The sequence below is a fragment of the Perca fluviatilis genome, chromosome 5 (assembly GCF_010015445.1).
Source record: "Perca fluviatilis chromosome 5, GENO_Pfluv_1.0, whole genome shotgun sequence".
In the NCBI taxonomy this organism is placed as follows: Eukaryota; Metazoa; Chordata; class Actinopteri; order Perciformes; family Percidae; genus Perca; species Perca fluviatilis.
In genome coordinates, this window is record NC_053116.1 from 14,249,963 (window position 1) to 14,266,341 (window position 16,379).

General features: G+C 44.3%; 1 protein-coding gene across 13 annotated transcripts in view; it reads left to right on the top strand.

The window, feature by feature from the left end:
* LOC120558842 (ankyrin repeat and SAM domain-containing protein 1A-like) overlaps positions 1-16,379 on the top strand; it is a 74,477-nt gene that overhangs the window by 18,828 nt on the left and 39,270 nt on the right. For 12 of the 13 annotated variants that reach the window (XM_039800130.1, XM_039800120.1, XM_039800125.1 and 9 more), the window contains 9 exons: positions 6,022-6,318; positions 7,375-7,450; positions 7,576-7,677; positions 7,769-7,855; positions 9,591-9,760; positions 10,042-10,104; positions 10,712-10,841; positions 11,994-12,037; positions 12,849-12,942. In XM_039800130.1, coding sequence (XP_039656064.1) covers positions 6,022-6,318; positions 7,375-7,450; positions 7,576-7,677; positions 7,769-7,855; positions 9,591-9,760; positions 10,042-10,104; positions 10,712-10,841; positions 11,994-12,037; positions 12,849-12,942 — 1,063 coding nt within the window. Of the gene's footprint in view, positions 1-6,021; positions 6,319-7,374; positions 7,451-7,575; positions 7,678-7,768; positions 7,856-9,590; positions 9,761-10,041; positions 10,105-10,711; positions 10,842-11,993; positions 12,038-12,848; positions 12,943-16,043; positions 16,317-16,379 lie in introns of those variants that run through there. The other variant, XM_039800129.1, reaches the window with a different exon arrangement.

Below are 16,379 nucleotides of genomic sequence, written 5' to 3' on the forward strand. Positions count from 1 at the left end.
GCCCCTAGTCTGCCCCCCACTCATATTATGCTACCTCTCACCCACGCTTCATCTTCCTATATAGGTCAAATGTCGAATACAATATATGTTTAGATGACTTCTCTGACCCAGGCTCAGATGTGAGGGCGCTCTGCCATTAGCGTGAACTCCACCATGCACTGGAAGTTACACTGGACAAATTCAAAGGTGACCGAGATAAATCAGCCACATTTAATAAGAATAAAGGCAAAAATATTTTGGCGTTGGACAGATATGGGCTTATATATTCAGACTGGAAATGGATTGTACGTGTATCTGTCAGGCTTGGTGTGCAGTTAAGTAAGAGCAGAAGTTCTTTCTTGGGACTTGGTCACCTCATTATCAGTGATGCAGAGTTTCCCCTCCTTCCTCTGGGCCCAACGCTCACAGTCTGCCAGCGCGCTCATTTATCCCCTCTGTCTGTCACTTCAGTGTCCAGCGCTTCCCTCAGCAGCACCATCAAACCCCCCCCCTCCTCCCTCTACCTTCTGCTCTCTGCTCGTCCTCTGTTCCTGTCTCTGTCGTGCCAACAAATGGTAGAAGCACATTTGAGGAGTCCTTGAGGAGATGTGTTGTTATTTAAAGTTGTTTGGGACTTTTTTGCCTTTTTATTAGGTTGTACAGCCGTAGATAGGCAAGAAGGTGGGGGGGGTGCGGGGGTGCTAAGGACTCAGCCTTAGCACATGTTCTACCAGATGAGCTACCAGGGCTACCGACGTGTTGTTATTTAACAGAAGCATCATGAATTCTCTATTGTCATGCATTCTTGTTTGCAAATTCCAGGGTGTGTCTTATATGGCTGCTGGAGCCATTTGTTTCAGTTGCAGAGATGGTATCTTAAGAGCTTAAAGGCTTTTAGGTTAGTTATGTTTGGAAAGTCCCATTTAATTAAGTGGAATATGACGGGGAAACTAATCTTTTCTGTAAAAAGGAGAAAAAGTCCACTGTACACAGAATTACAATCTATGGCAGGAAGCCAGTTAGACATTCATCACATCATAGGCCTGCAAGGTCTGTTAACTTTGGAATGCGTTACAGTGTCCAAATATAAATCCACTGTTAAAGTCAGCCTTTATGTTATTGTTGCTGTGCATTAGAAATAGAAAGCATTCACTGGGCTCTTTGCTTTACAAATGGAAGAACATTCTAGGGATGCAACTTACAATTATTTAGATTTAGATCATTAGATTATTGAATTTTCTTTTAAATTAAAGAGAAAACGCTTATCTGATTGTCCCTCCAGAGTGCTTGTTTTGTCCGACCAACAGTCGTAAACCCAAAGATATTTAATTGAAATTAATATAGAAATGAGCAAAGCAGCTAAACGTAAACGTAACCACAAACGTTCTGCATTTTAGCTTGATAAATGACATTTTCTGTCAGTTGATTAATTAGTCGGTTAATTGACTACATTCAGACCTACAAAACACACTAACTACCCCTCTCACACACACACACACACATACATACACACACACACACACACACACACACACACACACACACACACCTTCCTCGCCATTCTAGGTTATCATTAATGAATGTCTGTGTCAGGATGTCAGGCAGTAATGGTGGACGTGGGCACGCAGCGAGCATAGGCAGCCCTTTGGCACACTAGCTGCAACAGCTGCTCAGCCCCCTCCACCACCACCACCACCACCACCACCTCCCACCACTACCACTACTACTACTACTACCACTACCAGGGGCCAGGGTGACGTAACCTCTGCCGCGCTCTGCTGCCAGCCTGCGCGTCACGTGACAGAGGTCGCTAGTCAAAGCGCGTTACCATCTCCCAGCCCCAGGTTGTGAGAATCATAACATCCTCTGTTCTCTCCATCATTTCTCATAAAAAAAAAAAACCTCACGTACTGTCCAGGAAGTCTTGGCTGTGCTGTATGAATTCTAATCTCTTTCCCAGCGAGGCAGCTAGTTATTGGTGACATTTTGTGTAACAGCCTTCAGAGCTCTGTCTTGTTAGTACACGATTGTTTGACTGCTCTGATAAGGCCGATCCTGTTTTTATAGAGTGAGATTTCGTGCTGCAACTCACTGAGTCCTTCTTATACAAGGATATGAAAGTGTTGCACTGGAAATCACAAATGAATGTTTGTAGATTTCCTTTTGCTGCGGGGCTATCCGTCTGCTAGAATTAGTTTAAAACCAGGTTACCCATTTTTAGTTCCCCTTATGCCATGTTTGACTCTTATTTTTTATTTTTAATCACTTTAATGACATAATGTGTTGCATGTGGATATCAAACAATGCAACTCCTGTGCCTGCAGAAGCTGTAGAATAGATTGAAGTTGTTTTTCAAGTTGTGGCTTCTATATTTTGGCTTTTTTTTTTTTTAAATGGCCTTCGATGAATAAATCAGCACAAATGCTTCTGAAATCTAGCAAGTGCTACACCCAAGTTTTGCCTGGTTATTGATGGTGACATGGCAGCTTTATAGAAGTGGCACTCAATGTGCTAAACATTTAAAAGTCTCCCTTACAACACAGATTAGACAAACTTTGTGTGGACTCTCCTGTATGTAGCAGCACATAAATATAGTATATTGCCCAGGACAATTTCAACAGGAAAGTTGCACTAAGGACTGTACGTTCTCCACGTAAATCCCAGAAATAAGAAATAAAGACTAAAAGTTGGGTCCGTTATCTAAAGATACTCCTGGGCCATAGTGGGATTAACTTTTTTTCACCTAGTAGGTGAGCAGATTATGTTTTAGCAAAAGAGCATATTAAACAAAAGACAAACCATAGTCAAAACTCAAGGGATGGAGGTGGTTGGTGGAGTCCCTGGAGAGGCACTGCAGTCGAGAGGCCCCTGTGTGGATAACTTCGCGTCGCACCGCTTGCATCAGAGGAGGCAAGGCTCGATGTCTCATTGCGGTTGGTTCCTATCAGTGAGTCAAGTGGCTGGTCAGCCATGTTTAATACGATCAGATGCTGGCTGACACGTAGCTGTAAAACACTGACCACCACACTGGCAACGGAGACCCAGGGGCCTTAACATGATCAGACTCAGTCCACGAGGTGTCTTATGTTGCACTCCTGTTTTTATATTGTGACAAAAGGCTTCATGTTCATGTTGTTTGAGTCCGCTGTGTTAGATGCTTTGTGTAAATCACTGTATGCTAGATTTACCTAGATTACCACTGAAGCAGCAGACCTGCATATTTGAGGAGGTGAATCATGCTAATGCAATCCCAGCGTGGATGTTTGCCAGTTGAAGTCATCTGAATCCTCCGTGTAAATCTCTCTAAAGAGCGGTGACAAATGTTTGTTACAGATGAAAGACGGCATGTTCTTTTTGTGTGCGGTCCGGCCCTTTTTCTGTGACAAGTGCGTACATGGGAGTTTGTTTTGAGCCAAAGAGAAACAAGCATACAAATCCCAAATGAAAACACCCAGGCAGTTAAAACTGAGGTCACTTAGGTTTAGTTCTCAGAGAAAGCCTGTTTTTTTTTTTTCTTCATTAGTTTTGTTCAGTTAAGTTCACCCAAGAGAAGAGTGTGTGTGTTTTTTGTATTTTTTTCCCAGCCAGCCTCTGTGTCCCCTCTTTTGATAGGCAGGTGTCGTTTTGTTTTCTCTAAGCTCCACCTCCGCTCTCTCTGCTCAAGCTGTGACCTGCCAGTGTAGTACAATTCTCTCTCTCTCTCTTTTTTTTTTTTTTTTTTTTTTTTTTTTTCCCCCTCCAACAATGAAGGTGATACCTGCTGATCCCATCTGGCGCCAGGTCTTTGAGAAAGTCTCATTTAAGGGACTACTGACACCTGTCTAAAACTGCCCTGTTGCCCCCTCCACATGACAACCTGTCTTCAGTGGCACAGCTGGCATGTTTCTATGGGGAGTCCCCTCAAACTGGCATCATGCGTGTCCATGTGGGGGTCCCTCTCCTGCCAGCTGTCAGCCCTTTTGTAGGTTGATCTGTGTGCCTGGAATGACTGCCTCTCGGAGCATGTGGTTCCACAATAGCTGGCATTATCTGCCACACCCATATACGCACAATACGTGAACAGAGCCAAAGAGCTGTATAGTTATACAGGTTTTATTTGCAGATTGCCAAGAATCACAGGTTTGCAATTCGGTCACATCTTGAGAGATTGAGAGAGGTGATTGTAATGCTGTTTTCCACTCTAATGGCATCTATTACTATACTACTCGATGGTGGTTTTTCTGCAATGCTGTTCCCTCGTGTCTAGTTACAACCCAGCAGCACAGACTTAATGATGACTGTCCATGTTGTCATTGTGTGTAAACTGTTTGAGAGAGTATTCCCACGCCATAATCTCAGTTCAGCTCCTGAGTTGCAGGGTTTGCCCCCTGCTGGCTGTTCATGATAGAGAGCATCAACAGTGCTGGAGGTCTATTACACATTGATCTTGTTGCTGCATGCACGTCATTAGATCCAATAAGCACCACTTACTGAGTTTACATTGTAATTACTGCTTTTAATTGCTGTTTGTCTTCTTGTCTGTTAGCGTGTTTGAAGATTTTTGAGATGAGATCATTTTTGTTTTTGCACATAATTAATGACCATAATGTAAATTTATTTACATTAAAGGACACCAGGCCATCACTGGTTGTTGATAGGACTTTTATTCTGATCTTTCCAGCGTCCTCTCCTTACTATTTTTCTCACAATTCCAGTGAGTCAGTGTGTGCCATAATACACAGAGTATTGTTGAGTTAACATTACTCTCAGGCAATTACCCAGGCCATTTCATGCAGTCCCTCTCTCTCAGCTACCCTAGAAACACAACAGTCACAATGGTATGCATGTGGAAATGCAACCCTCATGTCTTCCCCTTGACTCTTATGTCTAAAACTCCCATGATTGTTGCCTTTGGTGTGCTCTGATGTGCGGGCAGAAATAGTGCCTCATAAATGTGACAGCCCATCTTGCATTAGTGCAGTCCTAATGGGCCAGGTCTCACCACAACTACAACGATACAATGTAGAGCTGCAAAGATGAATCAATTAGTTGTCAACTATTAAAGTGCTATTATTATGCTTTTTGGCTTTTCCCCTTTCCTTTATTGTGTTATATATCTTTTTGTGCACGTTTATAGGTTTACAAAGTGAAAAAGCCCAAAGTCCCCCCCAAAGGGACTCACCATCTCCAACAGAAAACACTGTTCACAAACTGCTCTAAACAGCTCTACTGTAGTCCAGCCTTTACTTCAGAGACAAACGTGGGTCACTTTGTAACACACGTTATAATGCTCGCCTAGCTGCTAGCGTGGCACGTCCTCATACTCTGCAACTGACAAGCTAGCAGTACTTACTGCGCATGTGCGCCTCCCAACAAAAATGGAACAGAAGCGCGACGCCTCACTCTGTAGCTAAAACAGAGCGCTCAACACAGAGTGAAAAGAGGAGCTGCAGTAATGTTTAGTACAACAAAAATATGGTGTTTTCTGAAAATTCTTTGCCTCCAGTTTCTTAAATGTGAATATTTTCTTCACTCCTCTGCGACAGTAAGCTGAAGAGCTTTTGAGTTGTGGACGTAACAAGAAATTTGAGGACGTCCTCTTTTTGGCTTTGGGAAACGCTGATCGACACCCGTCTGGGTGCCTCTGCTAGCACCCTGCGAAACACTGATCGACACCCGTCTGGGTGCCTCTGCTAGCACCCTGCGTCCCCTGGCACCCGGTGTCCCTGACACCTGTCCTCATTAGTCCATGCATGTCTGCCAGTCCTCCACCCAGACCCACCCCCCTCCCCACTCTGCCACATATCCCCCCCCTCCCCCCTCACTATGTGCTTCTTTGTTGTTGGTGCTTTTTAATGTGGCGGGCTCTTCGCACTGATTGGTTTAACCTCACGATGACTCCGCTGAGTCACCTGTTCTTCCTCATTAACAAACCTGATTCAATGGGCCTTCTCTTCTGATCTCCTTTTTTTTTTTTTTTTTTCTCATCTACGTGTCACTTTGTTTACTGTGTGTGTGTCTGTGTCCCGTGCTGCTTCTCACCCATACATCCGCCCCTAACAGAACAATGACAATGAGACGCCGCTGCACTGTGCTGCTCAGTATGGCCACACCCGGGTGGTGCGGCTGCTGCTGGAGGAGCTGACCGACCCCACCATGAGGAACAACAAGTTTGAGACTCCACTGGACCTGGCTGCGCTGTATGGCCGCCTGGAAGTAGTCAAGCTGCTGCTCTGTGCCCACCCCAACCTGCTCAGCTGCAACACCAAGAAACACACGCCGCTGCATCTGGCCTCTCGGAACGGACACCTGTCTGTGGTGGAGGTGCTGCTGGACGCTGGCATGGACATCAACTACGAGGTGGGTTTCTGTCTGTGTCTCTGTGTGTCTGAACTTGAGTTTGCGAGTGTGTCTTGATGTGCTGTCATGCTCAAAATCATGTTGGGTAACTTAATCTGTTCTTGCAGCACTTCCTCTCGCTACTTCCTTACTAAAGCTATGAGATTAAATGTAAAACTCTTAAGCTCTCAGTTTGCAAAGGAACTGCTGTGGTATCAAAGCAGAGCTTGCCTTGCTCCCCCTGGTGGGCCCTGTGGCCCTGACTCTGTACCAAACTGTGCCATCCATCTGTCTGAAGATACTTTCCCCTTTACTCTGTCCTCCTTTCCTTTGAATCAAGGATGGAGAGTCCTGTCCAGTGTCCTTCAGGCCTTCCATCCTGCAGGTTTCAATTAACACGGTCCTCTGAGCTGGAAAATGATCTGCTTTGATTTCTCAACCACATAATTGTCAGTAGAGGAGTGGACTGGGGGATGGACATAAATCCGGAAGTTGCCATACTAGAGCTGTCACAATTCCAAATGTTGCTGTACATTTAATTGTCTCAGAAATAATTGCGACAACAATAACATAAAAAAACTGTCTCTTTCAATCAAATTTAAAAATATTTGGCAAAATAGTCATCGCTGCTTCTTTACTTACAGATTTTTTTCTAACCGTTTCCCCCTTTGTCATTTTTGTTGCATGTATAGGGACAAGTGTCAACAACTAACAACAATTTAAATAATTATAAAGATTTACAGTCCTCTGGAAAAAAACAATGGTGGGGGTTGGTGATTGTGGGCAAAAAAAGGTTATTTTATCAGCGGGTTTTTTGGGGCCGGGAAACAGCATGATCAGTTTCTCTGGCTTGAGGCAGCCACAGCCCAGGATGTTTGGAGTTGCTATGGCAACAAGTGACAGCTTTAGCTCAACAGCCCGACCATGTGGGTGCTGGCAATAATGGAAAGAAATAAGCTCGAGCTTTTAATTTTCCTACTAATCCTATTCGTGTCACACATTGCTGTTTGTCCTCCGTCTCGACTCTCTCTGTGCCTCCTGGCTCTTTATCTTTCTGGTTTCTTTTTTTCTGCTCAGACGGAGAAAGGCAGTGCTCTCCACGAAGCAGCCTTGTATGGGAAGACGGATGTGGTACAGAGACTTCTCAGTGCAGGTCAGACTTCAGTGCCACGCAAGCAATGTTTGCATCTCTTGCTGCTCTTAATCAACACCGCTTCCATGAAGTCAATTTAAATTAGCAAAAACCCACACCTAACACTCGAGCGTTCCATTCATCAGGTATCGATGTGAACATCGTCGACACGAAGGGCAAGACAGCGCAGGACACTGTTAAGGCCATGCCCTCCCAGAAAAGCAGAGAGATAGCTGCTTTGATCCAAGGTGAAGACCACATTTGAAAACCAAGAACTGTAATGGGACGTATTCTCTTCATTTATTTTTACATTTATGAAACCTCTCCTTTCTGTCGCAGGTCACATGGCTGGAATAGCCCCTGTCATAGACCTCCCCCCTCCACCAATCCCTCCACCTCAGGAGAGTCCCAGCCCACGGAAAAAGGGTAAGATTTAACTGATGTTAGAAAAGTTAGGCTGTTTGAACTGTTATTAGCAGTGATTAAATCAGCAGTTTAAACAGGAAACACAGAGCTTTACACAGAGATTTATCTTTTTGAAGGTCTCATCTCGGAATAGACTGCATTTTTACTCGGTCTTGTTTCGGTCTCCGTATTAAAGTGATAGTTCGGAGTAATTTCACCCTAGGGTCCTTTGCACCATGACCTCGAGCCAAAGCACCCCCGGGGCTTTTTTCCCCGGGGCCAAAAAAGGGGGGGGTTGGGGGGGAAGTAGCTTTATCAGCTGAATAGCTTAGCGCAGAGGCTAATGGATCCACGTTTGTATCTCGTAAATGACCCCACTAATAATGCCCGAAATGATACCAAACATCTACACTAGTACAAATAGGTTATGTACTCATAAAACGATGGATTGGAAAGTTTGTAAGTACACCAGAAGTTTATGAACACTTGCCTGCTCTCTTCAGCTCTCTGTTGCTGCTGCTGCTACCTGCAGTTAGACGAGTGCTTAGGGCCGTCTACAAATGACTACACCGAAAAGAGATACGACTAAAATATTTATTAATTAATGATTAAATAAGGTAATGTCTCCAAACTTACCTCAATTATTACTTGTCTCCTGCTAGTTATACTACAGCACTTACTTAAAAAAAAAAGTTAATGCATCTCTTTTCGGTGTTGTAATTTGTAGACGGCCCTAAGCACTCGTCTTACAGCAGCAACAACAACAGCAGAGAGCAGAAGCCAGCAGGCAAGTGTTATTTACATAAACTTCTGGTGTACTTACAAACTTTCCAATCCATCGTTTTATGAGTACATAACCTATATGTACTAGTGTAGACGCGTTGGTATCATTTCGGGCGTTATAAGTTGGTACTTACAGATACAAACGGTAGTCCGGGCCCTGCGCTAAGCTATTCAGCTGATAACGCTACTCTACGCTAACGCTCCCAATGTTAGACCCAGGTGAAAAAAGCTTCTGGGGGGGTGTTTGGCTCGAGGTCATGGTGCAAGGGACCCTAGGGTGAATTACTCCGAACCATCACTTTAAAGGGATACGCCACCGTTTGTTGAAATAGGGCTTATCACGGTCTCCCCTGGCTGTAGATAGGTGGGCCAACGCATATGTTGTGCATGCATTATTTTGGTCTGGTGCAACACCGGCAGCGCCGCCGCTAGTTAGCTTAGCGTAGTGAATGGAATCCTATGTTGCCGGTTAGCATGTTGTGAGTAAAAGCGAGCCAACAAAACAACCTAATTACTTGCACTGAGACAAAAAATACGTTGGCCCACCTATCTAAAGCCAGGGTAGACCGTGATAAGCCCTGTTTCAACAAACGGTGGCGTATTCCTTTAAGAGGAGTCAAGACCACAACTGCCCTTTTGATTATTTTATCAATGCATTTCTCATAATACACTTATGGAAATAAAAGAGGTGAATGAAGAAGAATCTTAATTAGTTTTTTTTAATGGGAATGTGAATCTTTCAGATTAATTTGAGGAGTGCCTATGGTTAGCATTTTCCACATTTTATCGTGTCATGCAGTGTGGGGTTCGCACTGGTCTGGTCTTGGTCTTGACTCGATCTCGCCCTGCCTTGGTCTTGACTCGGTCTCGATGCACTCTGGTCTTGGTGATGACTTGGTCTCGGTTTAGGTGGTCTCGACTACAACACCGCTGTTCAGCTAAGGACTTTGTTTGTCTTTGGCCTGTGTTATAGGTGACATGGAGAAGGTCAGTGAGCTGATCTCGGGGCTGGCCCCGAGGCCCGAGGAGGAGAGCCCCTACGAGGCTCTGTTTGAAGCCACTTCCTGTCACTCTCTGGACAGCCTCACCAGCGGCAAGTCCTCTGACCGAGACTCTGGACGGCCGGACAGTGAAGCTGGCAAGGTCAGCAACTTAAACTCACCCTCACACTCAAAGATACACACATGCAGGCAAAATGGTAAGCTTGTCACAGGGTTTTATAGGATGAAATGCAGAACTCCCACTAGAGGGTGATAGTGGTCTTCTATCCACATGACTGGGCCTCAGGCCCCTCCAGCATTACACCTTCCATGGTACACAGTGGATATGCAATGCAATTCTTCACTTAGTTCTTGCAATAAACCAACGATGGATTGATTAGCAACTGTATAGTTATTACTTCTTATATTCCTGATCATTTACAGAAAGAACGCACGGTCCACTCATCACATCCTGGTCCTGGTCATGAAGAAGAAGTGAGCTCCGAGGTGAGGAGCTAAGATCATACAGCCAGGAGAAGCGTGTTTCCATCTAACACCACAGATTCTCATATGTGCTGTCTTTAGCAAGGATGCATGTGAGAATCCCTTTTAAAAGTTAGCTCCTCTGAGAGGTTGGACATCAATTATTACAATGTCACAGGGGCTGCTGGAAAATGATTACCTGCCATATTGAAAGCCACTTTTTACTTATTATTTTTTTAGCCACAAACCTTTTAATGACTGTTCTCGGCCGCTGCTCAAATCGAATGATGTATTCTTAATAAATATTCATCTGAGTGGGGCGTGAGGCACAGGCAGCGTAAAAAGAGGAGAAGTGAAGTAGAAAAGGAGAGAACCTGTCTGGCCTCAACTGCAGCTGACTACAGTATAGATGACGTTTTATTGAAATAACATTAAGGAATTTTTTCATTACCAAAATATTTTCCGGCTTTACGTTTTACTCGCCGAAGGAAATGATTGGATCATAAAATATAACCAGTATTGGTGAACGCTTAATAGCAAGTCCTTCGCCTGTGCGTTAACATTTTTCTTTTACCTTCCTTCCTTCTACGGTCTCCTTGCCTCTGCTCCCTTTGTGTCTTTTTTTCTGCAGGCCCTGTATACTAATAGCAGTATTGATGAGAGAGGCGAGCCAGTGGAGGAGGAGGATCACACATATGAGTTGTTGCTGACGGCACAGACCAAACACCCACCGCCCAGCCAGGAGTCCCAATCCAATAAAGGTAATTGTGTGTTTAAAGTATAATCCAGCAGGAGGAAAAAGTGTGCATTTTCCAGTATGTCCTTCTTTAAATGAGATTCTTATGTTCCTGGGTAAACTACATAGCCTCACTTTACCACTTTTACATATCAGTGACACCTCATTCCTGGCAGGCTTACAGCAGAGTTGATGAAGAGCTGGAGCCATTATTCAAAATACTTGTTAAAACTCCACTGATTCCGTGGCCGGGTTGGCTCAGTGTAGAGCAGGCGCACATGTACTTAGAGGTTTATGCCTCTACGCAGAGGTCCAGGGTTCGAATCCGACCTGTGACAATTTCCTACATGTCTCCCCCCCCCTCTCTCTCTCCCCTTCCTCACCTAGCTGTCCTGTCAAAAATAAAGGCGGAAAAAAGCCCCAAATGTAAAAAAAAAAAAAATTAAACTCCACTGATGCCGTCCAAGCACAACAGAACCTGAATGCATTCCGATCCTCATTAGCAAGAGCGCCGACACCCATATGGTTAACCTCTGCTAAGTGTGTGTGTGTGTGTGTGTGTGTGTGTGTGTGTGTGTGTGTGTGTTGCACATGAACAGAAATGTCCTTCGTTGTGGCCGATGAATGGCAATGCATGTAATTGGATTAAATGGGATTAAATTAGGAGGTCGTTTTGATCCTGGCTGTTAATGTAGATGTTTTAAAAACATCCCCTCGGGCCCTGCAGCTTAGTCAGCCTCACTAGCGCCATAAGAAAACGTCACTGAGCGGAAGGGTTGGAGTTTAATCGCTGATGTCATCATGCCTCCCCCAATGTGGATAAATGATGGTGTTGGAGAAAAGGGATCCTTGACTGTTTTGTGTCCTCCACCCTTGAGTTGGACAGAAATGTTAAACGATTAGTTTTTCATCTCTTTTAAAACCGCTTTATCACGTCTGCATAGTAGATTAATCTAAAGTCTGTCGGACTCGTGGCTCGATATGTCGCGATGCATAATACATGATTTTATTATACATCACATTCACTTCCTCGTAGCATAATGTCTGTCCTGACAATCAAAAATGGCAATACATTATCTGTCTGAAGATATATTGAGTAATTGAACTGTGAATGGGCCAAGATCATCTGTCATCTGCCCAAATGGTCTCCTAACTCTCGTGTTTTCTATCTCCTTAGATGAGAACACCACTATACAGTCCTCCACCAGTGCCCTACCTCAGGTAACTCTGACATTCTTCTTTTTATCCTTCTCATATGTTTTGCATCGTTACCCCTACGTCAAGCAGTAGGTTCAATTTTGGCAATACTTTTGTCTCATTCTTTATTGCCTGCCAGTTGCCAAGTTGTAAAAAAAGCCATATGGATGGAGTTTTGACAGTCGGAGAACACTATCCAGCTGCAGTTTTCATTTTAGCATATCTGGACCGTGACCATTTGACCATAGCAGCTTATATAACGAAGATGAAGGCCTCTTCACAGTCCGAGATTGAGTCATATGTCAGCAGAAGGCAGAAGTCGTCTTTAACTGGCCCTCATAACTGGGTGTCTATGCGAACCCGATTGTTCTATTTATTGCCCTATCATATCTTGTTTTATTGCCTTTTCAAATGTATCGTCCAGTTAGCAGTTTTTATTATTGCTGTCCCACCTGCTGCCCACAATATCCACTCACATGTTTTATTTCAAGCGCCGGATCGGATTATCTGTGCTCCTCAGCTGCCTAACTATAATAAATGAGCAGCATGGTGTCCTCTCTGCTCTAATCCACAGCCTTGTGAGCAAAGCTACATTATGGCTGATATGGGCGAACCTGCCACCAGTACGGCAATGCAGGCATCAAATGGATAGCATCTTTGTTTAATGTTAAGATAGCTGAAATATCCAAGCCATAATAGCCAAGCCATAAACTCAATCCATAAGCCAGGGCTATTAATTGGGTAACTGCAGATGCTAATATGATTGTGTTTGGGAGGTAAGATTCGATTGGCTGGTGTAAGTAAACTCTTCTTCTTTTTTTTCCCCCCACTTTAGCGTAAACCCACTGCCCCAAGCGACCTCAGAACCCCAAGCAGGACGAAAGACACCCTGCACCCTCCTGGACGGGTGAGCCCACGGGCACCAGGAGGTGAGTTTGACGACTCTCCTCAGATTTTAGTATCCTAATAAGGAACAGCAGCTGCTGGCAATGCTGCGAGGGTAGGCAAAGATGGACAGGACACACCAGACTTGGGAAAACACAAGCCAAGCATGGCAATGAAATGGGAGAAATGCATTTTGAGTTTGCAGGGGGAGCTGGGCAGGCATGGATTAGCGCTGCCAGGGAATGCATGATTGGCATTCTGGAGCAGCAGAGCGGATTTGACTTGTCGGGAGCAGGCTGATTGACACTCCCTGGCAAGTGGAGAAGACTCATTTCATTGCCAATATGAAACAGAATCCTTGATCAGATTGTGACATTCCTGTCTCCGATCCACATCCCGCTTAAATCTGGATATGTCCCTTCATCCAGTCAAGCATGAAGTGGAGGTAAGGCGCATGGGCTCTGGGTTTTTGCTGACACCCATACAGGATATCTTTATTGGATAATTCTTTTTGTGGCATGCTTGCTAAAGGAACTGTAGGAAGAAGCATGGTAGGCAAGCTGATTTGATAGTGCTGTTTACAGGAGGAATCAGAATCAGTTTTTTTGCATAGTTTTGTCGGGTTGCTTGTTTAATTTTCCTACTTTGGTTGTGGGAAAGAGTTTGAAGTTATTTTGTTCCAAATTATTTCTAGATGGACTGCAGCAACATTGAAATAACTGATGATGATGATTGTTAAAGCTTTAGTGCGTAACTTTTTGATATTAACGAATGTCCGTTACATTCAAGCCATTGCCAAATGAGTTGCTACAAAGCTAATTAAGACTATCTGCTCCACACAACTCTCTCTGTATATTTCTCAGTATGGCTGTGTTCAGAAACGCGCAGAAAATCGAGTGAAGGTAATGACCTCTTCTGAAGTCCATCGTGTTTTTTTAATCCTCAGTGTCCTCCTTGACTACTATCAAGTGTGTGTGTGTGTGTGTGTGTGTGTGTGTGTGTGTACTCTCCTTTCCCTTTTTTAAAGCCACAAAAACCACTAGATGGTTTATATGCGAATAGTACCTCTTTGTGATTGTGCACGTCAGCAAGTTATAGTTAAATGCACGGTTCCCACTTTTGTGTTTTTACATAAACCCGGACAGCTTGCTGAGCCTAACCGTTTAGTTCTGCTCCCGTGCACGTGGTTCATATTGTGATTGAGGCGATCTGAGGTCTGATTTCCTCCCTCCCGTGTGGCCAGTCAGGGACCAGACATCAGCACTCTGTGGCAGGTGGAGGAGATATGCGCGGTCAGCGCTACCAGGGTGTTTATCATCCGTCACAAACCCATTGCTGCTCTCAGCAGGAATATTATATATTTCCCAACAGGTTTCCACCTCTGTGTTTTGTTTTATAGGGTTCCCAAGGGATGTTTCTCACAAGTGGTAACCTACTAGGATTCTCCACAGTTCTAACAAACATGGGGTTTCCGTAGTACACCGTTAGGAAGTGCGATAGTGAAGAATCAAAGCTAACCTCATTAAATACTTCCTGCTCATTTAGTTTCACAGTCATGCATTCTTTTCTTCACCCTGGATGTGCAGCTTGTATAGTTTTAGTTCCCTTTCATGCCAAGTAGAAGAAAATGGTCCATCCAACGCCTTGAATGGTTGCTTCACAGATGTACAGTTGTTTGAATCTGCAATGCCACAGATGGATGCAGAGAGGCTGGGGATGGGAAAAAAACTCCCACAACAACCTTCAGATTTAACAAGATGTATCAGTTTAAGAACCATAGTTGTTAACGTGTTTGGGAGTAGAGCTGCAAAGATTAATCGATTTTAGTTGTTTTGATAATCGATGAATCGGTTTGAGTCATTTTCTTTTATTAAAGAATAATCGTTGGTTGCAGCCCTATTTGTGAGTAGTTGTAATTATGAGTTTACCAATGTAATTGGTGCATTTTACATTATGCTATATCCTATAATGTGTATGTCTATGCTGTTGAATATGATAACGGGGACTATTGTTCTTTATGGACCGGCACTGCAAATAGAAGCATTTGTTTACTTGCTTTACTGTAAATGTCCAAATGTCAATACGATGGCCTTTAGTTCCTTATTGACTTTCTGCAGTACATAAAATCTCTTCGAATCACAAAACAACAAAAAGCAAAGCAGAGTTTTTACAGGCAGAGCACGCATTGACTTTGGGCTATGTGGATGGAAGATTGACTGCCAGCACCAACACTGCAGTGTCTGCAAAACAAACTTGACATCATTAGTAAGACATGGAGCTTTCGTTGCCAAACGAAATACAACACATCCCACCTCCGTGGTGACCTCACCCATCTATAAGATCTGCAATAACATCACAATGTGATTTAGAACTGTATGATCAGGGGGTGCAGTGGTCTCTGCAAGGGTTAACACCATGTGAGATTGTTGGAACCACATTGATGTGCTCATAGGGCGTTCACACTCCCTAGCTGCCAAGGAGAGGGTGGGTGTCTGGCTGTGGTGTTGACATATGCACACAGTACACTCACTCACCCCGTAGAACACACACAAACACCGACACACACACTTTTCCAAGATGTGTAAGTGTTTAGAAACTTGTGAAATGGGAGTTCAGAGCGTTGTTTGGCACATTTCCTTGCGCTGCAAATGGTCCCTGAAACGGTAATGGGGCAAGGGTTTGGTGAAGTCTGAGTGAGTTTGCGTGTCAAACTGTTGAGTGGGTACGCTCGCTCCCCTCGTGTACTGCAAATATGACTCCTTCGCAGCCAGCTCTTTTGATGTTTTCAGTCTGTGAACAGCAGGTTGGTGAGATAGCAGAGACGAGCCACCAACGGTTAGCAGAACGTTTGCTGAAACTCTTCTGTGAAGGACAACCAAGTGTTGCAACATGTCCCTACTTTTCCTGTGGTGTCACTGCCCCAGATTCGCTGTCACCGAACACCCTGACCCTGTCACCCTGGCAGAGATGGTCCACACACACACACACACACACACACACACACACACACACACACACACACACACACACACACACACCCCTTTACCATGTGTCACAGGACTAATTATCAGGAGTCTGGCTGCAGGAGGATACAGCGATTCAAATTTCCATTCCTGAGCCACCAATGGGGGCTAGAATTAGAAGCCAGAAAACACAGAGGGCTGCTGGTCACACAGCAGACAACAACCCGCATCACACAAAAGGAAGATGACTACAGAACCACACGGACTAGTTATTTTCTAAAGCCACCGTAGATGACAACAGCCACTGTCATCCCATGGCTGACTTGATTGTGGAAAAGAGGCTTAGGTGGCAGTAATTCCTCAGAGAGAGGGAGGAGGAAAACCTAATTGTTTTTAATTGCTCTTGCCATTCAGTCTCATTTAAGGAGTTGTTTTCGTTGGAGAAGCCAGCCGACGTAAGTTTCACTCCTCTTGGTATTATTTCTATAGTCTTCTTGTTCATTTTCTGTTTGCATAGT